A 26,204-nucleotide genomic window follows, 5' to 3' on the forward strand; every position below is an offset into this window, starting at 1 on the left:
AGAAAAGGGATGTGTTGAGGGGGTAAGCACTGGACTCCCTCCCACCCCGAAGGAAATGACAACAGAAAAGAACGGAGAAAACCAGAGAAACGAAATCAACGTGAGGGAACAGAGCCGGCTGAACTTACCACACTGCGAGTGAACTTTTCTAAGGAGGTTCTACGACCTTGCTCACTTTCTGGCTTTAGGAAAAAACAAACAAACAAAAAAGAAAATGGTAGGGAGAAAAATACAGAAAAAAAAATATCTTCAGCTTCCACGTGGTTTCTCAACAGCGCAGCGGCAGCTAATGGACGGAGAAGCGAAAGAGGGCGCAGAAAACGGGACAAGAGAAGCGGCCAGTGTTGGGTGCGGGAGGTCAGTGGGAGACAGAGAACAGAAGCCCGCAGGAAACGGCGCCGCCTCCTTGGAGCAGTGAGGAGAGGGGTGTGCGCTTCTCCGGGGGCCGGACTCCTGCCTCGGGGCTGAGGGCAGGGGCCCGGCAGCCCTGCGTGGCCCACAGTCAGTCGCCGGAGCTGCCTGCTCACTGCTTTCCATTGGCACTGCCCATGTGCAGGAGCCCCTAGCGCTGTGTCCCTGATCCCAGGGGCCAGGCATAGAAGAGGTGAGCTCTCAGAGCCCGCAGGGTGTGTGGGGGATGCTATGGGATGCCAAGAAGGGTCTGAGGGTCTGGGTTATAGCTTTGAGTGTCTCCTGCCCAGATGCAGCTAGAAGATTTGCTGACCTCAGTGACTCCTCATGGCTCCCTAATGACCCTCAGTCTGTGTTCTTAGAGTTTTTTTGCGAAGTGTCTCGGGCTTCAGAAGGAGTATTCTGGAAAGAAATGCTCTCTTGGTACCCAGGCAGGCAATCCCTTCCAACGTTTGCTCATGACAGGGTGCAGGAGGCTCAGGAACCTTTCTGGGGTCTCTTAGCTGAGGGCCCCTAACAGGGGCAAGAGCAGGCAGACCGTGAACACGCTCTAGGGCTAGTCACTCACTACTACCAGAGGAGGAGAGGGTATGGCATGCAACTGACCCATTCCCCGACTTTCCTGCTTATTCAAGGGGTTTGGGGAGAGAATTATACCCCAATACCTGCTAGTTTATCCTAGAGCCCTGGCCCAGGGCCCTGAGCCCAAGACCAGGAAATCTGGAGAGAATATATACTCACAAGGACACAAACATACACACACACACACACACATACACACACACACACAGAGCAAATAATGGAAATTAAGGAGCTGAAGAAGGAGCCAGGTGTCGGTGGGTGTTCAGAATGTGCTGGAGCAGGGGTGGGGGTGGCCACCTGTGCCTGTAGACAGGTCAGAGGACTCCTCTGGTAGGCGTGCTCCATCCCCTCAGCTGGCTGCCTGAAGACAGACAGGACAAGGCAGCAGAAAAACACAACATAGACTACCCAGCACTGCAGACCCGGGCTGGTCTCTCTCCTTGCACAAGGGACCAAAGGACCCATGCTTGGCCCAGAGTGCCACACCAAACCTCTCTAGGGACAACAGAACTCAGCGGGCAGCCCGGTGGCACACATTTGGCTGGAGGCAGGCCAGTCCCACCCAGGCCCTGCAGCTGGCATTCTGGGCCTATCATTCCTGCGCTCTGGCTCCTGGGTTGCTGCTCACACTGGCTAGACTCAGTCAGGTTGCTCTGACCTGCAGCATGCCTCCAAAGCTGCCCTAGAAAATCACTGTCACTGGTACTTAATTGTACCAGAGGAGCCGTCAAAACGCAGCTCACTTGCGCCTTGGGAAGCTGGAACATCAAAGTGACTACTCTTGTCTTTGGAAATACTAGCATGGAAGGTGAGTTGGGGGTGCGGGATCAGGGGCTGTGTCTCCAGATTCCATCAGAGACTTTTCTGAGCAGCGAAGCGAGGCCCATGCCGATCCCCTCTCTAGCAGGAGGCTGTGACTCTCATATACCTTTATGCCCGGGACATTGATGCCACATGGTAAGCCCCTCCCTGAAATCAGAAGTGCTCTATGCCTACCGAAAAGTGCCGTGTCACAAACCCAGTCTACACCTGGAGACTCACAGGTTGAAATGGGGCCAGGGAGGAGGGGAGTGAGTTTTGTCACTGTTTTTTTTGGGAATCAACGTCTGGCTGTCAAAAGGGTGCCGGCAAGAGCTTTGTCACAAAAAATCCCTTAATTTGGGGGCTGGTAGGATAATTTTAACGTATTTCATTTGTAACATTTTACAAGGAGGCCTTGGGTTCCTTCCTCACTCTAGTGACCTTCTCTGAGGAGGTCCTGTTACGGGAGAACCTGTAGGCACAGGGGTGTCAGCCCTGCTCCCTGAACTGGGCTGCATTTTCCCTTTGTGCTCAAACCCACAGGAGACTGAACAGCCTCTCACTTCTGCTGGGGCTGCAGACAGGCCCAGAGGTGCTAGACTGCTGGAGTCTCTGCTTTTCCCTGCGTTGTGATCAGTTCAGGGTCCTGAGCCACAAGAGATGAGAAACACTTACTTTGACGTTCTCCCATGAGATCTGGGCTGGAGATAACCAAAGTCTCCATAACCTTCCTTGAAAAAATGGGTATCAGAGACATCTGTGGGGGGGTCAGCTCCCTCCTTCAGAGCCCCCTCACTTCCATCCTCTTGCCAGAGAACTGACAGGAGGCCAGTATTCACACTTGCCATCACATTTAGAGCCACCTGATGAAAAGGGATGCAGCCGACCAAGAAAGTGGGGTTTCGGACAGTCTGGGTACCCCAGAAGTCCTGTACAGTCCCCCAGACTATCGGGGTGTCCCTGAGGGTAGGAGAGCAGAATATATAGGCTTGCCGAGACTCTGGAGTCATGCGGCACCAACCAGATAGGCAGACAGGCTCCTGGCACAGAGGTGACAGTACGCAGAGAGAGAAGGGCGGCGTGGCTGAGAGGGCGCGCAGGTGGACACCCACATGCTCGGGGCTGGGGCTGGCAGGCTGAGAGGGGAGAGGAAAGGATGAAGATGCTGATGTTCCTTAAGTGGCATGGCACAGAAGTCGTGGGATTTGATGCAGGGAGAGACACACGTAACCACACGTGGACCTCAGATCAGAGCTGAGCAGTGCAGAGGGTTTGCAGGCATACTGGAACCATGAACCCTCTCTCTTGCCTCCCTTTTCCCAGACCCCATGCCCCTCCCGGCTCTTCCCTCTCTCCTCCCAGGAACCCAGCTGAGTTCGTTCCTGCTTTGGTCACCCTTGTAGGCTGAGGGTCCCCAACGCCCCAAAATCCAGGTGCCAAGGGTTGCCAGGAACCATGACATAAGTCCAAGTGGAGGAGAGAGAAGGAGCTGGGATGTGGTTACTTCTTGGTTAAAAGAGAACAAGAACACATGGGGAGGAGGAGGGAGAGGAAGGGGGTGTCAAAGGAGGAACAATCCAAGCAACGGCATGGGTACCAGACGGCTCCCTTGAAACCTGTAAGTTTCCTATCTTCTGAGGGGCTGCCCCAAATCCTCGCCTCCTACTCATCTCTGAGCTTGTCAGCGAAAAGACAGCCTGTGGGGCGAGGCCTGGACTCTGTGGTGAGAGGTCCTCTCTGGTTCCTAAGGGACTCACTGGTGTCACTGCCAGCCTGGCACTCCTGCACTGAGCCACTGTGGCCTTAGTGTTTGGTCACACTCCCTGCTGTGGGCAGATGGAAATAACGAGCACAAGGAGACAGGATGTCGCACCGTGGACCTCGGGGTGGTGACAACCCCCACTGTCTTGCATTGGAGTGGGAGCAGAGAGAGAAGGGAAAGAAGATAAGAGAAAGTAAATAAACCCCCCAGGGATGACGTTCTCATTTTACACCAGCAGCAAGCAGCAGGCGGGGATTGAGAGCGCTAAGGACGGCAAGCCTGCCCTTCCCACAGATACCTTCTTCTTGGCCAGCAGCAAGTCCTGGTAAGCGTTGGACCGGAGGAAGCGGGCATAGCTGTCACTTTTCATCAGCTTGTAAATGTGTTCCTGGGAAAGAAGGAGGCAGAAGACACAAGAAGGAACTGTCAACTGATGCTACAGGGAATTACCACCCAACAGTCACGGTTTTGGGAAAGAAAAAAACACACTGAGGATATCCACGTGCACCCAGGGACACCTCCACCATGTTTGCTTTGTCTGTGTGCCCTTCAGAAACACCAAGCAGAATGTATTCTGTCCTTAGAGTAAAAGGCGTTGGTGGATCATGTCCTGGGTGCCGTGTTAGGACGCAGTATTGCTTAGTGATTAAACCACAGGCGGAGCAACAAGAAGGGACAAACTATTGATGCACCGACCACTTGGGTGAACCTCAGGGAATTACAATAAGTGAAAAAGCCCCAGAAGGCTACATACTGTATGAGTTTATTGATGTAACCTTCTTGAAATGGACAACAGGTGAGTGGTTACCAGACGTTAGGGATGGAAGAAGGGTGAATGGGGGGAGGTAGGTGTGGTTAAAAAGACAATAGGAAGGATTCTTGCGGTGATGGAATTAGCTCTGTATCTTTTTTTTTTTCCTCTGAAGTTGGAAACGGGGAGGCAGTCAGATAGACTCCTGCATGCGCCCGACTGGGATTCAACCGGCATGCCCACCAGGGGGCGATGCTCTGCCCATCTGGGGCGTCGCTCTGTTGCAACCAGAGCCATTCTAGTGCCTGAGGCAGAGGCCATGGAGCCATCCTCAGTGCCCGGGCCAACTTTGCTCCAATGGAGCCTTGGCTGCGGGAGGGGAAGAGAGAGACAGAGAGGAAGGAGAGGGGGAGGGGTGGAGAAGCAGATGGGCGCTTCTCCTGTGTGCCCTGGCCGGGAATTGAACCCGGGACTCCTGCACGCCAGGCCGATGCTCCACCACTGAGCCAACTGGCCAGGGCCAAGCTCTGTATCTTGACACAGCTTACACATGTGGTAGAGTTGTCCAGAATTAAACACACACGTTACACACGAGTACAAGTAAAATTAGGAAATCTGATAAATTCAGTGGATGTAATAATGTCAAGTATATGGCTCTGATCTCGTACTCTGGTTTTGCAGACGTTACCATTAGGGGAAACTGGACAAATGGTATATCTCTATATTATTTCTTTCAACTGCATGTGAATCCAGGAGCATCTCAAAATAAAAAGTTTAATTAAAAAAACAAAAAACTGCACATGCAATGATACAATACAACTGAGTCAGTTGTGTATGTCCAGGCCACCATTTCATCCTAGAAGGGTGCCCTTGGAGCCAGATCATAGGGTGCATGGTAAAGAAGCCGGGCCTGAGGCTCACGCTCAGGAGGGCGGGTGCTGTGGCGTGCTGTCTTCTCCTCGCCTGGGCCCGTGGAGGTATGCACATTCTGGCTTTGGCAATGAATTTCACCCTTGACAGCCAGCTAATCCCTATAGCCCCCTGGTCCCTTCCTGAAAGATCTGTCCTGACTAAGGGCAGAGAAAGCCTGGACTGTTAAAAGAGGGTTTTTCCATTGAAAAAGGGTTATTTACTGGTTGAAATGGAATACTGCTCAGCTGCCCAGGAAGGCCTGGTTGTCCTAGGAGAGGGCCTGTGAGGAGGGGTGGGGGATGGCTAGGCAGAGCTGGCCCAGGACGGAAGCATCCTCCCTGATGTACACTCACAGTGCACCCTGTGAGGCTGCACAAGAGCCCCAGTGCTCGGGAGAGCGGACAGCTGCTCAGGACTGGTCACCGACGACCTCTTCCTTGAGTGCTCTTCCCAGGGGAGGGGTGGGCGGGAGGCGCGGTGTAGAGGTACCTGGCCAGACCGCTGACACATCCCAGACCAAGCTGGGGCATGACAAGGGCTTACCAAGACCCTCTCCTTACCCACCACAAAAGACAGTGAAAGAAGAAAGCCAGAAACCTCTGGCCACATGTGAATCCCTCTCTGCCCACCTTCCGTTGGAGCACAGCAGACCAGTGTCAGCCCCAGCTTCAGTCTTCCTCATGTTTGCAAAAGCGGGGTGCAGCCCTGCTCGGGGAACGGGCCCCCTGCAAGGAGCCACGCGCAGTTCAACAGTAGCTGGCGTCTGAGACGACTTTGATAGTCCAGATATGTTCTGATTTAATGCATTTAGTGAGAACATGTCTCACTAAGTGTTTTTGTACAAATTTCAGACAAAAATCCAGCCCACTCTAGTTTTAAGTTCCTCCAGGGAACAATATGTTTTGATCTCATATACGCATAGCATCCAACACAGGGTCAAATGTTAGTGGGACTTTCATTGTTTCTTGGTTCACTGAAATGCTTGTTGGAATTTAACATTCAGCAAGTTTGCGAGCTTGATACTCATTTTGGTTTACAGCCGGATCAATTCCTGCTCTGGAGGGAAGGAGAGTGGGGGGGTCACACTCAGCCCCCAGGAATTTCATCTGTGGGCATCTCAGCTGCCCCTCATGGTCTCAGAGCCCAGCCTGAGAGACACCAGGGCTTTTTGTCTCTTTATATCATTCTAACATTTAAATCTTCGGTACAGATGTTAACCCAGAGTACAGACAACTCACTGTCTCCTTACTCTGGTCTCAGGCATCCCTTGTGTCTGGCCAACACAGCCAGGTGAAGGTGACCCCTGAACCATCTGGAGAGGCCTATCAGTCACACCCGGATCCTCTCTAAATCCCGGTCCAAGGCGACAAGTCCCTGCTTCTTGTTCTGACTTCTCAGTGGGATCTAAATTCCCAGCTACGCCTCACAAAATACTTGGTACCAAGAGGAGAAAGGAAGTCTCTCCTAACCCAACCCTTCTGGCCTTGGCAACCAACACCACCCCCAATCCAGGGACTTCCTCTAGCCTCATCAGGGGCGGGAAGAGCCTAATCCATGAAAAGACCAACTTATCAATTAAAAAAAAAAAAGAACAGGATGAAGCAGATGCTAAACATTTCATTGCAACCACATTTCAGCAGTTATTTGCTATGCGTCTAGAAGGTGTCAGGCACTAGGATTACAGCCGGAAGAGACAGACGAGGTCCCTACTGTGTAAAGCATAGATTCCACTGGGCAAGACTGCTGCACAGAGCTCCTTGACTGCTGCTCCCGAGGTCGTCTCAGACCCTGGCCACTGTTTAATGTTGTGTGGCTCCTTGCAGGGGGCCCGTCCCCATTAGTAGGGCTGGGCCCTGCTTTTGTAAATATGGGGGGCATATTTGAGCTAAAGGCTACAGAGGAATGCTGTGAATGGGTGTAAAGGAGTGTGAATGAGATGACCAACCCTGCTGGAGGGGGAAATCGCTGTCTTTCCACCAGAAAGGGTCCTCAGCAGGTCGGGACTATCTTAGCAGACAGAAATGGGAGTTGAGGCTGGGACAGTCTGGTCTTGCTGCTGTACACTTTGGTCAAGCAGAGCATAAAGGACAATCCAGGGGTCAGGAGGAGGGAGCAGCAGACAATGGGTCTACTCTCTGTGAGGGGAGTGGTCAAAGTGGGTCCGAGGGGCAGTTTGGGCCCCACTGTCATCCTCCCCAGGTCACATGGCCAGCTGCAAAGCCAGAACCGAACCACGGGGGCGATGGCATGGGAGTGAGAACATGATGCGTTGCAGGTGGGTTGCATAAGGTGATCTTACTCTGCCAAGCCGGTTGCTAGCCCTTGGCCGTCACTAGGACAGTCTCAATTTATGCTATGGGGGAACAACCACCAAAAAGCAACAACAGTAGATGTAAGGCCTGGCCTGAGAAAAGCAGAATCAAGAACCTTCGCAGGTCTCCCGTTCCCCCCGCAGGGCCACGACTTCAGGCCCCTCCGGGCTGGGCCTTCGTTTCCCACAGTCTGGGCCTTCGTGTCCCACAGTCTGCGGATCCCGGACTCCTCTACCCGCCGCCCCTCCCCCAAGCAAAGAACCGGAGCCTTTGATGTAGCCAGTTATGGAACGCTGTTCCTTCCTCCTTGCCAGCTTTGTCTTGGAAACACAAAGACAGTAAACAGGGGTGGGTGAATGGCGCACTGAGGTTTTTCTGGGAATGAGAATTAAGATAGGACTCAGGGTCTTTGGCCAGTTCCCAAATGCAATGAGTTTATCACTGCCAGGGACAGCAAGTGTACAAAGCTCTTGGCAGTGACCTCTATTGATTTATGGGGGATTCTGGTTTGTTTCCCCTGCTCTGCAGACAACCAATCTTAAAGGGAAATGTATATCCAGAATCTACAAAGAGCAAGGGAGCCACTGGTGGAACCAGCCAGCCCCTCCAGGAGGGGTTCTGACGGCCAGAGAGGAAGAAGTTTGCTCTTTTCCTCTTTGCTTTTTTTTTTGTCTTATCTTTCTCCCTCCTTCTTTTCCTTCCTCTCTGACCTTTTTTCTTTCTCCTCCTTTCTTCTCTTGTTACTTCCCTTCCCCCTCCTTCCCTCATTCTCTCTCTCTCTCTCTCTCTCTTCTTTAAAAAGAGATGCTTGAGTTGGCTGTGAACATGCAGAACGACCAGGGCCCACGCCCGTCTTCCTGACACGGGGGCAGCACCTCTCCAGGGTGAGGGTGGTTCTCTGTAGGTTGAGAAACGGATGCTCCTGGGCTCTGAGTCATTTCGTCATCCTGGCCAGCTTAGCCACATTTCTCAGAGGGGAATCTCTTCTCCACCCTCGTCTCCCTCCTTGAGTCTGGCCCTGGGAGGCTGGCGGTGGGGGAGGACCACAACCAACTGGCATCTGTAGGGTCCACCGCAACAGTGGGAGCCAGAGGGAGTGAGCAGCGCCAACTGTCTCGGAACGGCATCTGTCACAAGTCACTGTTTTGCTGGGACAGTCCTCACTTGGGAACCTCCTTTAGTTTTAGACAAAACACAGTGGCCCTCACAAGCCATCAGACAGATGCCTGAGGTTTGGAACCCCCAGCAGGCTGGAGCATCTGCACTACCTGAGAACATCCCGATGTCTCCTCTTTGCTGTGGGTTCCGAAAACAGTTCTCATCTCACTTCCCAGCTTCAGAACACCCTCCAGGACCCGGGGGGGGGGGCACTCGGCTGGAGTGTCGCGCAGCTGCCAAGAGCCCTTCTTGTGACTGTCAGGTGTCCTATTTTTCTTTCTGCAGATGGATGCGCCTTGTCTCTGCCTTCCATCCCCCGAGCTTCCTGGCACAACCCGCAGGAGGAAGGCGAGGCTGGTGAGGGGGGCAGACATCGCTGTGAGGGGTGCTGGAAGAGGAACTGGGCAGAATGAAGTCCAAGGCTGGGATGCAGGTCCTGACTCTGGCTTTTTAAAAAAATTTAATTTATTGATTGATTTTAGAGAGAGAAGTATGGAAGGGGAGAGAGAGAGAGAGAGATCAATCTATTCGTGTATGTGCCCTGACCAGGGAGCAAATCTACAATCTTTATGTATCGGGACGATGTTCTAACCAACTGAGCCACACAGCCAGGGCCCGACTCTGCCTCTTTCCAGCCCTGCCTATCTCACAGTTAAACAAGGAAACATTAGTGGAAGCACTATAGAAACTTTATACGTGTAAGGTAATAATAATCATTGGCATTCATGGTGTGACTGTCCTTGCCAGAGGTGGCATGGGAGTGAGACCGCCGTCCGAGATGGCATGGGGGTGAGACCGCCGTCCGAGATGGCATGGGGGTGAGACCGCCGTCCGAGATGGCATGGGGGTGAGACTGCCATCCAAAGATTCCAGGGTGAGAGGGAAAGTCAGCAGGGTCCAGCTATGTGTTTTTATTGTTGCTGCTGTTTGTTCAGAGCAAACCCATTTTACAGACGAGGATACGAAAACGCTAAGAGGTTAAGTGACTTGCTCAAGTACAGAGCTAGACTATGAACCCAGAACTGTATGACCCCAAAGCTCACAATCTTCCCTTGCAACATGGTGCTTTTCGATGCTCTTGAGTTGGGGTCTCCAGGGGAGTTAGTGTTGCCTGGCGGAAACAAAGTCCTCAACGTGCGTTCAGCAACCATGCAAAGGGCCTCTTCCCGAGTCCTAGTCTGAGCTATCCCCGTAGTTGATGCAGCCGCTGCTCACTATTCCCTTTCGGGGACCACTGGCTACCACCATTGTCAGTGATGGTAATGCACAAGTCACCCGGGGTGACACAGCCTCTGGCTTCTCAACTCACAGGTCATGTACAACTTGTCTTTCATACTGGAAGGAAAGTCCCAACCTGGCCAAGCTCTGGGGGCTGCCTGGGGCCCTTGGAAAGTCATAGGTGGCAAGTCTGTCTTAAAGAAAGTCATCTAGAAGATCCCTGAGTCTCACTTTTCAAGAGACTCTTGACTACCTTACACCCAAGGTCTTCAGACCTAAGGCATGGCTCGCTGAAGCCTAAGGGAAATGAACATTTTTTTCCCAAGATAGGTCCTGCAGGAGGACAGAGGGTGGCGCTGCACTGTGGTCAAGATGTGGCATGGAGGCCCTAGCTGGTTGGCTCAGTGGTAGAGCGTTGGCCTGGCGTGCAGGAGTCCTGGGTTTGATTCCCGGCCAGGGCACACAGGAGAAGCGCCCATCTACTTCTTCACCCCTCCCCCTCTCCTTCCTCTCTGTCTCTCTCTTCCCCTCCCGCAGCCAAGGCTCCACTGGAGCAAAGTTGGCCCGGGCGCTGAGGATGGCTCCATGGCCTCTGCCTCAGGCGCTAGAATGGTCCTGGTTGCAGCAGAGCGATGCCCCGGATGGGCAAAGCATCGCCCCCTTGTGGGCATGCCAGGTGGATCCCTGTCGGGCACATATGGGAGTCTGTCTGACTGCCTCCCCATTTCCAGCTTCAGAAAAAAAAAAAAGACATGGCACGGAGCTCGGGCCAGTGCCTGCTTAATAAACACAGGAGAGGCAACAGGAAAGATGCTGTGGCAACGTGGACACCCACGTGAGTCAGAGACAGTAGCTATTTTTCCTCAAGGATGCAGCTTTGGATGACCATCCTGGGTACATGTGGATCTTAAATGAGAAGCCACCATTTGGGTTTCTTGGTCCATGGGGGACCATTTTCGTGTAATACAGCATTCTAATCACAGGAGAGTGTGGGAGTAAATTATCGCTTGCCACTACCCTGCATAGCATCCATATAAACATGTTCAATTTAACTGAAAGGGCTCAGTACACTGATGCTGTTCAACTCCTCTCCCTAGATAAGAGTAACTTCAAAGACAGCTTTACATATTGCCTTTTACCTACCCAAACACCTGGGGTATTAACTGAGGTGTTTTCCTTTTCTTCTTCAAGGTTATGGGCTTGGTGCAAGAAATCTATGCTCTGAAGCCTCAACAAAGACATTTTGGAATTTGGTTCCCTGCTGCCTTCTCTCCAGAAATGACTAGTCTGTGCGCTAATAAACAAGACCTGACCACAAACAACGGATTTGTTTTTTTCAAAATGCATCCCTCTCTCTGCGGTTCATCTCTCCAAAATAAAGCCACCCACAGGATGAAACGAGTGACTCCGGAGCAAGCAGAGCCATGACATTCTTCATTAAAATATGTCTGGCATGGGAAGTCTACCAGGAAACATCCTCCGATCGAGGATTAGGACCAGGAAACTTGGTGCAGTCTCAGGATCCTGGCACACAATGCCGCCGCCTCCACCAGTGGAGCAAAGATGAGGAGCGCTCACCAGGCTGACGACCTCGATTTCCGAGTCAGTGAGGTTAACCATAAACCCGAGCTCCACTGGGCTCTGGAGTTTAAACAGAGCGAGTGTCAGAAGCCTTGTGTTCCTTAATCAAGTGGTTTTTAAATATCTAAGTTTGGGTACTCATAAAAACTTTTGATTTAGGGCTTCCTGTCGGCTCAAGGTGGGTGTAGACTTGAGGGTGTATTTCTCAGCTCTGGCTTTGTCCAGACCTCCCTTTGGCCTCGAGGTTGTTCTCTGATCATTCCCTGCACAGATCATGGCCAAGGAGAGTTCTGGTAACTTAGACTGAGGTCTGCTTAAGGGAAGGGTCCCTCCTAGGTATCAGTCTGTTGCCAGAGCCTAGAACATCCGTACCTTATGGATATTCCAAATTTTGCTGAATTGGCACATTGTAGAAATTTAATTTAGCCTGTATCAATTGATCACCTACTGTATGTGCTCCCTACGGTGGGTTGGCAAGGTTTTTCAAAGTGAAAAGGCAAGGGACAAATTGTCCCCCCTGTTTAAATGATGGCTGAGAGTGTTATAATTCTGGGTTGAGCTGTCAAAGAAAAATTTTTTTAGACCTAACCATGTACAGAACATTACTTTAGTGTTTCAGGGACTTATGAAAGGAACAGAAGACCAAATGCCTACTCCCATCAAAGAACTTTTATATCCAGAGGTGCTGGAGGCTCAGACCCTGCGGGTACAGGGCACGGAGGGGCATCGCAGCAACTCCTGTGGATCAGGAAAATGGCGGGCCATGGACAGCTAGGGAGCTTCCCTGAGAACCTGTAGGGAACAAAGCCAACTGGCCGGGTTGGTCCCCTCCATTCAACTGTCAATCCATTTGATGAACAGATTTCCAATCCAATCTAATCCAATCCAATCCAATCCAATCCAATCCAATCCAATCCAATCCAATCTCAATGAAATGTTTCCTTAGGACTGTTTTTTTCTGTTTGTAAGGAATGAAGTGCTCTTAGACAAGCTCTGCCTACCGGCAAAAAGCCACTGGGCCTTCTATTTCCTTTGCAGTTTCCCTCAGCATAAGACTTCATAGTCCACAGGGCCAGGTCTCCCAACTTAAAAGGGTAGAGAGTGGATGTTCATGAGACGGATGGATGGGGAGAGATACGGATTGACTGGACCCAGTGACACAGTTCTTGGAACATCCTTGGATACTCTGAGCCTTTTTAAAAATGGGAGCGAGGCAGCTACTGCTCCAGTCAGCTGACTCTCACCTCCCTCTGTCCCTGGGGAGGCTCTGGGAAGAGGTGAATGCCCTGAGAGGAAGCCTTCAGTTCACAGGCTTCCTGTGGTTTCAGTCTATCCTCCAAAACCCGCCAGCAAAGCTCTGGACCACATGCCCCGAGAGGCAGAGGTCTCTTGACTGTGGCTCACTTTGTCCACCACCATCTGATTCACCCTCTTCTAGCTCAAAGCCTTCAAAGTTTTCCTACTGTCTTCAGGGTGAAAAAGTCCATATTCCCTAGGATGACACTCCAGGCCCCACAAATTGGGTTCGTATATACTTTTTCTACATACCCTCCACACCCTTCAAGAGCAGGCATCTGCTTGAGAGAACTCCTTTTTGACCTAGCTTGTGATTTCGAGACCTTAGGAAATACTAAAGCCATTAAGTTTTGTGACTACCCATGTACACATATCTAGCTCTTTTTACTTATTCAAAGAATTTTCTGGGCTATTAGCTCATCTGATTTCTCAAAAAACCCTTAGAAGGTTGAAGAGAAGACATCATTTTCATTCTACAGGTGAGCACACTAAGGCGCAAAGGAGAAAGGTGTTGCCTGAGTGCACACACTAGGGGGCAGTGTGGGTCCTCGACGCCCCACAGCTGAGAACAGATCCCGCTCCCTGGCACCAAGGACTGAGTCCTTTAAAAAAAAATCATGGCCCATTTTTATTTTTCTCCTCATCACAAGGTTTTTATTTTCTAGGAAATTGGAACAACACAGCAAGCAGCTGAGGGCTACGGTCACAGCCCACAGACCTTTATGGAAGATTTGGTCTTGGATCAAATTAAAAATAAATAAATAAATGAAGCCAAATGGATCAGCAAAACACAAGTGTAAACGCCAGGCCCGTGCTGACAGGGTATCTTGTGAAATATTTCCACAGGAAGCAAACCCAGGCAATTAACTTTGCTATGACAATGCATGTGATCAAGTGCAAACCAAATCCGCAGACAGAGCCTGTACCCCACGCCCAGTCCCCATTTCAAATGAATCCATAAATCTAGCTGGGCCTTCCTCTACTAACAGGGCACATGTCGACCTCTACTAACAGGGCACATGCTCACACTTCCACCACCATTCTGAGAACTGTAGGGGACCTCTGAGAACCACTGTGACCAGCTGAGGAAGCCACTCAGAGGTCCTGATCCCAGGTGGGGTAAGTGTCACCATTCCCACTTTGCAGATGGGCAGACAGAGACGAGCAAGTTAGAAGAATTTAAATGGATAACCTCAGATAAAGTGTATGACGGAAGCAGGGTCAGAGCTTGCTCTTCAGCTCTGGGACTTTATCTGGAAACATCTGCATCCCAGCTGTGTAGCTGGTGCAGGACACAGTGCTGGCCAGGAAGGCTAAGGCGGGGCGGGGTGGGGGTGTATATCTTGGTGCCTTCTCCTTGGTCCACTCTGTAACTCTCGGCATTATTAGAGCCATATTCTCACCAACTGAGCTAACCAGACTCTCCACTGTATTACCCTTTACCCCGATGCTGTTATCACACCAAGACGAAGTCTCCTCTAATCTACTCTTTCACATAAACCGAAGATTAACCACTCCTAACCCTTCATCTTCTACCTTCCTGGATTTCTTGAAGCATTTTAATGATTTTCAAACACGGGGGTCTTTTTTTTTAACATTTTTTTTTTTAGATTTTATTTATTTATTTTAGAGAGAGGAGAGAAAGAGACAGAGAGAGAGAGAGAGAGAGAGAGAGAAGGGGGCGGGGAGGAGCAGGAAGCATCAACTCCCATATGTGCCTACATAGATTAAAACATATCTACTAGGTTTAAATCCTCGAATTTAGAAAGCTACTAAAAACATAACAATAGAACAATCCTGACTGGCCACCACTGGGTGATGATAGTAAACCACTCATTATTTTGGAAACTGGCAAATAAAGAAACATTTATCCTATCCATCCTATATTACTAGGTAATCAAATAATAAAGGTATTCTATCATTTGTATTTCAGTTAATAAAAGAAGAAAGAATAATAAGATAAATAATAAGATTAGAACACTACCACTTTATAGCCCCTAATTAACCAGTGGATAGAAGCCACGAACACCGGCAGCTGCTAATGTCACAAAATGAGAGACAACCGGACAGTTCGATCTTCTCACAAAAGAGCACACTGCAACCTACAAGGTAGTGTTGCCCACAAAAATTAAATGTAAATATGAATAAATGTCTAAATCAAGCTGCCTGTTTATAAGAAATACAGATGGTACAAGAATATGTTAAATAGCACCACAAGACGGCAATCAGAACAATCAGACGGTGGGCCTCTCTAAGGACAAAGACTCCAGTTTCTCCATCAGATAAGCTGCAAGGTGGCGGGTGTGTGTGTGTGTGTGTGTGTGTGTGTGTGTGTGTGGCACAGAGACCTGCTGATTAGAGGTCCTTCCAAGACATGTCATTTCTCCTGGACTGTGCGGCCCTTATTGGGATTCTAATTTTATGTAAGAGTTAGAAAAAGGCATTTATGGAACTGTTAGAAATTTGAACACTTGCCTGACATTTGATGATAGTAAGAGATTATTGCTAATTTGTTAAGATGTGATAATGGTATTGTGGTAATGAAACGACAGGGTCCCGTTTCTTTTAGGAATACACACCCAAGTCTTTATAGATAAAATTATATGTGTGTGTGTGTGAAAAAATATATATGTGAAAATACATGTATGTCTACATTTGCTTTCAAATAACCCGGTGGTAGGAGAAACAGTAAAGGGGGAACGCAGAATGCGGTCAGTCTCGTGCGGATGCTCGCTGAGGCTGGAGGAGGGTCCTTAAAGAGGTGTTTGCTCTGTTCTTTCCACTTTCTAACATTTACAAGCTTCATGATAAAACATTAAACTCAATCCTTCCCAATGTTATGCTCGGGGAGATAACACCAGGCTTAGTGCCTTACAGTTCTGAACAGTAGCAGCCCCTCGCTAATGTTTCGGGAATGATGAAGAGGTGAGCTTTGTGCTTTAGGCCAGTCCCCTAAGGAGCTTCTCCAGCCCCCACGGAGTGTCTCCACCCCTCTCCCCGCCAGGACAGTCTGTCTGTGCTTAGGGGCATACACACCTACAGGTGCACAGATCTGTCAGAACAAAATAAAAGACTTCTCATGACAAACGATGTTGCTTAGAAGCTGCAAAGGGTATGAGGGACCAGTGATTTCATGCCAAGACACTGAACGCCATGGAGCTAAAGCATCCTGGTACAGGCATGCCGGGGAGTTCATGGCCAGGGTGAAAGAAAAGATCATTATACTGTTGAGGTTGGTGGGCGTTTCCATCCTGAAGTTCTAAGCAAATGACAGGGCAAATCTGGATGACAAAGGACACTTGGTTGTGTGTTCATGCCATTATCTGTACCAATGCCTCAGTTTTCTAAAGTACATAATAGAGTCATCCCCCCCAGCCCCATTTATCCACGGGGGGATACGTTTCAAGACCCTTTCGTGGGTGCCCCAAACCGTGGAGAGTAACAAACCCTAGTCAACCTCCTTAGCTTTGGTGGAAATACAGCAGCCCCTTCTTCATCTGCAGACACAGCCTCTCCAGTAATTTTCATGTTTCCAGTTCAAACCTATTCCTGAATCTGTGAAACCACCCTCACTTGCAATAAATGGCTCGGTGTCATTCATTTCAGGGGACCCCTTGCTGAAGTCTATGTATGGACTCACGCTTTCTGGCACAACACATTGATTGCCATCAGTCGGAACACGCTCTCTGTTCGTGTCTTCCACCCACAGATTTAAAGCCTTTTCCATCTTAACTAAGCACTTATCACGCACGGTGGCTGCAACTTTTGCAGCCTGAGGTGCCACAGCAAAATGAGCATACATTTCTTTTCCCTTCTCCACAATTTCACGGGTAGAAGATTCATTCTTACCACAGATCTTAGCAACCTCAGCATACAATGTTTTTTCTTTCCTGATTAAGTGGAGAACTTTTACCTTAAAAAAAAAAAAAAGCACATTGTGGCTTCCTCTTCAGCACGTCTGAATTGCCGACATGGCTACTCTTGTGCTGTGGGGTCATGATCAAGTGAAATAAGGGTAACTTGAACAAAAGCTCTGCGATACCATGACAGTCGATCTGATAGCCGAGGACAGCTACTGTGGGACTAATGCACGAGGGGGAGGGTGGCCATAGCACGGGTACGTGGACAGAGGGGCGACTCGTGTCCCGGATGGGACGGAGCGGAGGGGTGTGAGATTTCATCATTGCCACTCAGAACAGCACACAATTCAAAACTCATGAATCGTTTATGTCTGAGATTTACCACTGACTATTTTAGGACTGCCGTTGACCAACGGTCTAAGTAGAACTGCGGAAAGTGAAACTGAAGATTGGGGGGGGGGACTACTGTAAGTGGTGACTCTTTGAGGAGGGCTATACTCCAGATCCCCCCCCCCCCCGCAATGTGATCAGGTGCCACAAAGAATGACAAAGCCCCTGCCCTCAAGGAGATCACAGGCGAGTTAGAGAAAATGACAAGGAAACGGGCAATTTCACCAGTGGATGAAGTGCCTCCAAGGTGGGGGGGGGCTCTAGGGCTTAAGGAAGCCCCCAGGAGGGACCCCCCAGGAGGGACCCCCCAGGAGGAACCCCCGGCCCTGCCTGGCACAGTGTGGGCGCAGGCGCGGGGAGGCTGGTGGGAGGAACGGAAGCCCCGGGAGCCAGCCTAACCTGCAGGCAAGGGCCGGGAAGTGCCACTTCCAACAAGACGCATCCGATCTTCCTGGCCCTCAGATCTGTCTCCTCCCACCATCCTACACCGGGGACAGGGCTGAAGGTTTTGCTCTTATCTCCTCAACTGTTTTCATTTCTCTCACCTGTGGGGTCCCCTAGGGGGCCTGAGGAGTTCGCCTTCCCACAGACATCACAGCAGTCCCCAGATGTGTAGTTTTGCTTTCCGCAGTTTTTTTTTTTTTTTTTTTTTTTTAACCCGTGGTCATTCGTGGCCTGAAAATATTACATGGGAAATTCCAGAGATGAACAGTCCAGAGGTGTTAAATTGCCAGGGTTCTGAGCAGCATGAGGCAATCTCGCTCCGTTCCACCTGGGACGTGAATCCTCTCTTCGTCCTCATTGTAGATGCTCCCTGCCTGGTAGTCACTTAACTGTCTCGGTTATCAGATCGACTGTCCCGGTATCGGTATCGCAGTGCTTGTGTTCAAGTCCCCCTTATTTTACTTAATAGCGGCCCTAGAGCGAAAGAGCAGTGTTACTGGTCATCCGGAGGCGTCAGAGACAAGCTGCAAAGGGCTTCCCTTAAGTGAGAAGGTGAAAGTTCTCACCTTAAAAAGAGAGAACAAAGAAGGTTGTTATGCTGAGGTTGCTAAGCTCTACAGGAAGAATGAACCTTCTGTCGTGAAATTATGAAAAAGGGAAAAGAAAGACAGGATCGTTTTGCTGCCACACCTCAAACTGTGAAAGTTACAGCCACCGGGTGTGCTCAGAGCTTGGCTAAGATGGAAAGGCATTCAACTTGTGGGTGGGAGACACGAACAGGACACGTGTTCTCGCTGATGGCTGTGCGTTGAGCCTGTGCAAAGACTTCAGCGAGGAAGCCTGTAAAACGAGTGGCACCAAGCCAGTCAGGGATGGCTACACAGATTCAGTGATGGGTTGGACTGAAAAATATAGAAACTACGAGAGAGAGAGAGAGAGAGAGAGAGCGCGCACCCAGTCACATAACTTTTAGTATAGTATATTGTTATAATTGTCCTATTTCATATTATTAATTATTGTTAATCTCTTACTGTGTCTACTTTGTAAATTGAACTCTACCCTAGGCATGTATGTATAGGAGAAAACAGTATATGTAGGATTCGTTACTGAGGTTTCAGACATTCCCTGGGGGTCTTGGAACATATCCCCTGTGGATAAGCAGTGGGGGGGCCACTGCCGTTGGAAATCACTATGGACGCAGTGTAGGGAGGTGGTCTGAGTGCGGGCTTCACGGTTCGGTATGGGCTTGGCCCACGGCCCTGTCAGTTCTATACCCACTTTGATGATACTGTTATGGATTCTACTACCGATTTACTATGGGACTTCAGATTTTGTAAAACCCTTTGAAGTTTTTTCTGGAAAAGATAATGCATAGAACTGTAAATTTCTATTTCTATGTAATAATGTAACTAATCTAAGAAAACATTCCCCTCCACCCCCCGGAATTTCCTTGTGCACCTACCTGGAGCGGTTTCCATTGATGGCCTTACAAATAATAAAACCCGGAGCCCTAACTGCTACACACAGGTCTTGAACTCGTGTTAGAGGGTGGGGTGGTAGAGTGGACACATGGGCACCTTTTGCTAGAACCGTTTGAGTAGTTGAGCAAACCTGGGCATCTTCATATGTGTATCTCCCTCCATCTTTGATGTTTTGACTGGTTATCTCGTAGCTGTGGGAATCCAGGTTGATTGCACTTGGGGCCCCTGGAGACAGGAACTCTTGCCAGATTTCTTCCACCCTCTTGGCCACATCCTGTAGGGGTTGTTTCTTGAGATCTTGGACAGCCAACCAGAACCTGAAGTGGAAGCGCGAAGACAGTCAGTTCAGGGGACCGAGCCTCTGGACTCTACTGGGCATGGTCCCGGAACTGACACCCACGAGACCCCTTCTGCGGCATCCTCCAGGCTTGCCTGCAGCCACTACCCAGGTCACGAAGACCATAAGGACTGCTGAACATACAGATGGCACTCTGCTCTTGTGGAGAATCAGAGAGGTGTGCGCTAGAGGGTCACTGTGCTCTAGTCACCCAGAAGAGACTTCTCTCTTCTACACTGAGGTTTCTCGGCCACAGCACTGTCACTGTTTTTGGGTTGGATAATTATTGTGGGGCCTGCCCTGTACATTGTAGGATGTTTAGCAGCAACCTTGACCTCTCCCCTCCAGGTGCCAATGGCAAACACTCTCCAAGCTGTGACAAACAAACATGTTTACAGGCATTACCAAATGCCCCCCTGGGAGGAAAACTGGTTTGTGGTTGAAAACCCCTGCTCTACACAGATGCCATGAAACAGACAAAAGAGAGCTCCTTTGTCATACCCGGTTGGGATCAGGGAGAGGCATTGGCATGAAGGAAAGGTCACAGAAACAGAGCGAGTCTTGGAATCATAGAGAACATCTGAGCTGGAAGGACCCAGCTCCGCATGCTACAGACGCGCTGATTCCCAACGTCAGTGTCCAGCATGGTGTCTGCACGTAGTAGGCACTTGATAAATGGCCGTGGATGAAAGATGACCTCTTCTGGAACACAGCTGATGGGCATGCGTGGGCAGCCTCTGCCAAAAGACTCTCCAGAAGCTCCGGAGAGAAAAACCTCCGGTTCACATCCACACGCGCCTCTCATCAACCCCTCAGTGTCAGACTGGCCGCGGTGCTGGCTGGGTGTGAGCTCCTCCTTTCCACTGAGGGCGGCAACGGGAGCCAAAGCTCCCCCAGGTCCTGAGGATGGTTTCCAAGGCAGCCCTGGGGTGGGGGCAGGAGGGGTGGTTTCAGCAGGGCCCGGGTGTGGGCGGCAGGCTTTGTGCCCTGTGAACAAGACAGGCCAGTTTCCCTATCAATGAGACAAGAGGGCAGGTCCCTGGCCATGTGATTCCCACAGCCTCAGGAATCACACACAGTCAAGTCAACGAAAGGGCAGGGACTAGAGAACTTGAAGCACAACATGGTGGAAAGTGCATTCAATCTGTCATCAAGTTTCACCCGAAGTAAGATGTACTTTTTTTTTTTTTTTTAAAGGTTAAGCATGTTTTTCTGTTGCCTTTCAGAGACGTCTTTGGAGTGAAGTGTGTGGCCCAAAAGTACCACCCAGTGGCCAACTGAGGTACTGCGGCTCCATTTCCGCAAGGAGAGAGGACCGTGTTTGCGCGCGGTGAGTTCCAACTCACTCTTCTCTTGATTTGCCATCTGGGATTCTAATAATCGCCTTGAAGAAACCCTCCCGGCTCCCTTGGTGATTATGAAGAGCACATGGGAAAGGAAGGGAAAGAGACTTAAGGGCTGCACTCAACCGGGAGATGAGGCACGGTTCTGTCCCCGTGCTGGCTGTGCTGCTGTCTTGGAATCTTATCTTTTCCGGTGTCTCTTTCCTCACCTGTAAAATGGGTACAAAGAGGGTGGAGGGATAACGCGAAGTGCGTTTGAAGAACTTCCTCTTCAGGAGTAAGTTTGAAATGCGCATTCGGGTCCGTGGGTGGGAGCCGTGGAGGGATCAGTGTGTGGTCACATGCTCAATATACCGGGCCAGTATGATCCCTCAAACGCCACCTCTCTCTTCTCCATTGGCCTGGGCAGAAGCTGCCCGGGGCTCTTGCCACTGCTGCCCCCTACCGTTCAACACCAACCCTCCTCCTTTCTGCCGCAGGTCTTCAGTGCTCGCGGCCCCCAACTGCCCGGGAGAGGAGAATGGTGATGGTTTTCTAACCGGAGTCTGGAGAGGTGGAGGTTGGGGTTGAAAAGAGCTGTAAACCTCACTGTGCAGGGGGACCTTTAAAACTCATCGGGGAGTGGGTCTCCTCCCTCCCCCAGACCCATTCCTGGTGCCTTAGGTCTCTCTGCTCCCCCCTCGGTGTGCCACACAGCGAAGCAGGTGTCAGAACGTCGGGGGTGAAGGTGGTCCCCTGGTGATGGCAGTCGGTCCCTTTTCACCTGGAAGACAGTGTTGGACGTTCAGGAAACCAGCTCTAAAGGAGAAGCTGGTGTCGGCTTTCCAAAGGACTGGAAGGAGGGCGAGTGGGCAGCTCGCTGGAGACCGGTGCGTCCCTGCAGCCCCGGGCTGGGCACAGGGGAGGAGGGCCCTCTCTCGGGGAGTGGCCTCCGGCCTGTTCCCTGGCTGGCCACTTCCCCGGACCAGCGTCCTTTGTCCTTCAAATCCTACCAGACCTTTAGCCTCTCACAGAAGTGGGTGACACCCCGGGGGTTCCCTGCTCCCTCAGTCAGCGTTTTCCTGCTGTCATCCTTTTTGCAGCCTGCTCTGACGGGGAGCCGTTGAGCCCGTCTGGGAAGGCCCTGCGGGCCCAGCAGCTTCTGAGTGAGGTTGTCTCCCCATGGCCCCTGAGACCTGGGGTCCCTTCCGCAGAATGATTCAGCCGCTGCATCAATGCATGTCACCCAGCAGGGTGCAGAGAAGGTCTGCAGTGGACGTGCATGGACATTTTGGAAACAAATTTAATAAACTTTTACATTAAAAATTAAAAGATTCCTTTTGTCAATAAGAATGTAAAAAAAGTGCGAGGAGAAACAATGGTGCACTGTAGGAGAAGGGAGGGGCTGGAGGATAAGGAGCAGGAAGAGGAGGAGGGGAGGGGAGGAGGGAGAGGAGGAGGGGAGGAGAGGGGAGGGGAGGAGGGAGAGGAGGAGGGAGGGGAGGAGGGAGGGGAGGAGGGAGAAGAGGAGGGGAGAGGAGGGGAGGGGAGGAGGGAGAGGAGGAGGGGAGGGGAGGAGGGAAGGGAGGAGGCAAAGGAGGAGGGAGAGGAGGGGGAGGAGGGCGCCGTTCTCCAGACAGGCGTTTTCTCTCCTGAGTGCACGGACACCCTCTCGGCCTCCTGTCTGCCTTGCAGATGAACTGCCTTGCTCCTCTCAGGTGACAGCAGAAACGCTGTCACAATGGCGTCCTGACATCCCATATGTGTTTACCATCACCGGCTTCGAGAACCTCTGTGTCGATTAGAAATTCAGAACAGGCTCTGGTGTGTGTTTGCCATCTGTGAGCCCACAGGCCCGAGCTGTGGCTCTGAGCCTGGCCGTCCGGTTGCGCTCTCCCCGAAAGAGCCCCACAAGCTCCCCGCCGCCCAGGTTCCGTGGCTGGGAGGCCCGCCGAGGCCAGTGCAGCTTCTGTCCTTATCAGAAGCCTGCAGGTACCCCCGCCCCCACCCCCCAGGCCAGCAGCCGCCTCAAATCCAGCCAGCCTGCACTAAGCCCCCCGTGGCGTGTGGCAGAAGGGCTGTCGTGACTGGCAGGCCGCTAGGACTCACTGCTATCAGGGAGACCACCTGTCCTGCCTGGCCCGAGTCATCAAGCGCAGGCAGGCGGCCCGGGTGCCGGCATGTGACCTGTGTCCCCGGCTCAGGAATGCAGGCTGTGTGGGGAGGCAGCCTGGGCTGAGACGCCACTGGGCTGAGCAGCAGGGGACTGGACGGGCTGGCAGGCTGGGGCTGGCTCCCTGAGCCTGGGATGCTGACAGGAAATGGGCTTTGCTCCTCACGGCTGGCTGGGACAAGGGAAACCATTCTTCATCTTGCCAGCGGGTCTGGGCAGCCCCTCCATTCCTCGCTTACACAGCTTTCCACAAACTAGAATTTTCATGGGTTACAAGAATCCAGCTTTTAGTTCATTTGCAGAGGAAAAGCGAACTCCGCGCCAAAGAAAGGGTTTCTGTGCCCTCTGCTGGTCGACAGGGACTCGGGAACGGGGCGCCCGCTGGCTGAGGCTCTGGTGCGGCTGAACCCTTCCGGTGCCAACATCTGTGAGGCCACCAGCACCGCACCGCAGAAGCTGAGCTACGTTTGCTGGGCAGTGGTTGAAATGTCACAGACTGTCACGGCAGAGCGTCCCCTCTGTCCCGATTATTCACGTGTTTGGTTGGTGGTGAATCCCACCGGGTCTGGTGAAACTTCCGAGGTCTTTCCAGGACTTGAGGCCACTGGCGGAGAGGGGGCTCTGTACGCAAACCTGGCGGCTCCCCTGTGCTCTGTTTAATTGCCGCTCCCCTCGGCTGCCACAGTGTGGAACCAGGATAATCAATCTGCAGGTTAGAAGAACAACCCTGCTCTCTGGAGGCAGCACAGCTCATAAAAAATGTACAGGGGGGGATGCTCTTTGCTGTGGGTTTTGATTTTTAACTCATGCCCTGCCGTGTGGCAGAAGGTGTCAAGCCAGAAAGGACAAAGATTTGTGCAGGGGACAAATCGGGGAGATGGAGAGGGGGCAAAGGGGGCAGGGGTCCTGCCATCATTCTGGGAGAATGCGCAGAGCAGGGAGAAGGGCGGCCGCAGATGACTCCCGGGAAGTCCCTGCTTCCGAACCGGGAGGCGCCCCCCTTGTGGGGGAGAAGACCTGCCCTCCAAAGGCCCCGAGCTGACAGCTGTCTCCAGGGGCCCGCCCGGTCCAAACGGAACCTGGGCTCAGCTCCGGGTGCCACAGACAGTATACCGTCTGCAGCACCATGCTCAGGCCACCCCTGCATCGCACAGGCTCATCCCCCCAAAACATGAGCGAAGGGGTCTTCAACTTACATTGTATTATCACAGACCTCTTTCCTTAAAGGAGCCAGGGTGACCCTTTGCTGTTGTAACAGCAATATTTTATGTTTCTTTGGAGCGCATCTGTTCTGCATTCTGAAGCTCTGGTATAAACTCAACCATTTGGCTCCTTAACTGGCACTCCAGGTGCTATGCAGAAATACAATGTTCTTAGTACCCCTCCCACGGGAGCGATGCAGGGAGCACAGGGAGATAGGCATATTCACACGTGCTCACACGTGCTCACACACACTCTTTCACGCCAGAGTGAATGGACCCGAGGCCCTTCGCAATGTGTCCAGTTCAGCTCTGGTCAGTTTCCTCCTCTCTTTCCCCTCCGCCCCCATTGCTCCCATGCCAGTTGCCGGGGATCTTGACCAATCCCAAAAGGGACAACCCCAGCAAGGCCAACACAACAGACGGGCAGGACCCGGAAGTTGTGCCCCACAGCACAGCCCCAGGGCCTGCACCACAGAGGAGGCACACCCGGACAGGGGGTAGCACGTATTCTGCTCTGAGTCCTCAGGACTGAGGTCATGGTAGGTGCTAAGCCAACCTCTGTGGCTGAAGGAACGCACACCCAGGGAAAGGGAGAAAACACCTGGTTGTGAATGACTGAAGAGTCCTGAAGTTGTGTGATTTAAACTGAGCTTTGCCCCATATATCCAATTACGCTGAATATCATAAAAGTGGAATGGGGACCTCAGGGGAGGATTTTAGAAGCTCCTGGGCTATACTGTTTGCCTCTGGCCATTCTATATTTTCTTTATCCTCACTCCTGACAAGTCTCAGAGGGGACCTTCTAAGCCTGGATGTATGCATTCATGTATAGATTAGTCACTGGCACACTCACATGTGTTCACATGTACCCCTTCCTCCAGACTAAAGGCAGCCCTCCTGGCACAGGAGGAAGTTGCTGGCAGAGGCTCAGGGGTAATGGCAGGCTGAGGCGCTGAGCACCTGCCAGGGACACACTCTGCCGTGCACTCCGGGCCTTACATGTAATATGGATTTTGTGAAGCTAGTCTGAACGGTTCTGTGGGTGTGGCTACACACGAGAGCGGGCCAAGCAGTGCTGAGGCAGCAGGTGCGCCTGCTCCTGGGCCCCTCACAGCGGCCAGGACTCTGTGGCCACTCTTCAAGTCTCTGTAATGGTGCAGGTGGCAGAGGGCCATAGGCCACTCATGGGCTGTGAAATAGTCAGGTGAAGGAGGCCTGCACCACTGCATCTTGAGGACACATGGGGGATAGGATGACTGTCCCAAGGGGAGGTGGGAAGGACTTCCCAGGGTGGCTCATGGGGACCAAGCTGGGGTTGGGATCTGGGGCTGAACTGGCCACACAGAAAGGCTGTCCGGATGCCTCCTGCTGGTCACAGAGAGCGTGGCTTTCCATGCAAAGCTGGTCTGTACTCCTCCCTACTGAAGTTTAGAAGTCAAGCCTTTGGTTACAAATACTGATTAGGGACTGAAGCAAAGCTCTGAGGCGTGTTTAGCATGTAACACCTCAGCACAAGGAAGGAATTTTTGTGTCATAATCTGGAATCAGATATCCAACTGTGTCTGGTTCACACGAGGCACATGGCTGCCTAGAAAGACATGGGGACATTGGCGTCTACACAGCCTCCGGACTTACGGCTGAGGGTCCCCAGCCCCGCCCTGGCTCACAGGGTCATCCAATGCAGAATACACCCTCTTCCTTTTTCATTTATCAGTATCCAGCGCATTCTCCTACTCGGGCTTACATCCACCTCTCCCTTTTAAAAACTCTTCTAAAATGGTTTGTAGAGTTTCTACTTGTTTGAGTCGTTTAATGATTTTAATAGTTTCTTGTGTTTTTCTCTCAAGGACCTACAAGGTTGTTGTGGGCGACGATCATGCACCTTGACTTCCTTGCGCCTACGTCCCTCGGCAAGGTTTTGTGGGCCTTGATATGCCACAGGTGCGTAAAAAACGTCACCTCACAGGTGCGTAAAAAACATCACCTGGTTGATGGATGGGGCTGATGCGGTCTCAACTCCAGATAAAGAATATGGACTTTGCACATGAACTCTGGAGGGGATAGTTTATACCCACAGTATATATTCTGACTTCTAAAAGTTCAAAAACATTTTAAAAAGTTAATAAGGCCACTCTTTGAAAAAAAGAAATGCCATTGGAAGATGGAAATGAACTGGCATATAAAAGAGAACCAAGAAACAGCAGATTTCCA

General features: G+C 51.4%; 1 protein-coding gene across 10 annotated transcripts in view; it reads right to left on the minus strand.

The window, feature by feature from the left end:
- RGS6 (regulator of G protein signaling 6) overlaps positions 1 to 26,204 on the minus strand; it is a 547,187-nt gene that overhangs the window by 23,805 nt on the left and 497,178 nt on the right. For 6 of the 10 annotated variants that reach the window (XM_066275020.1, XM_066275021.1, XM_066275022.1 and 3 more), the window contains 3 exons: positions 19,090 to 19,276; positions 3,855 to 3,944; positions 129 to 182 (listed from right to left, as the gene is read on the minus strand). In XM_066275020.1, coding sequence (XP_066131117.1) covers positions 129 to 182; positions 3,855 to 3,944; positions 19,090 to 19,276 — 331 coding nt within the window. The remainder of the gene's footprint in view (positions 1 to 128; positions 183 to 3,854; positions 3,945 to 19,089; positions 19,277 to 26,204) is intronic. The other 4 variants (XM_066275027.1, XM_066275030.1, XM_066275028.1 and 1 more) reach the window with 2 other exon arrangements.

The sequence above is a fragment of the Saccopteryx bilineata genome, chromosome 4 (assembly GCF_036850765.1).
Source record: "Saccopteryx bilineata isolate mSacBil1 chromosome 4, mSacBil1_pri_phased_curated, whole genome shotgun sequence".
NCBI classification, from domain to species: domain Eukaryota; kingdom Metazoa; phylum Chordata; class Mammalia; order Chiroptera; family Emballonuridae; genus Saccopteryx; species Saccopteryx bilineata.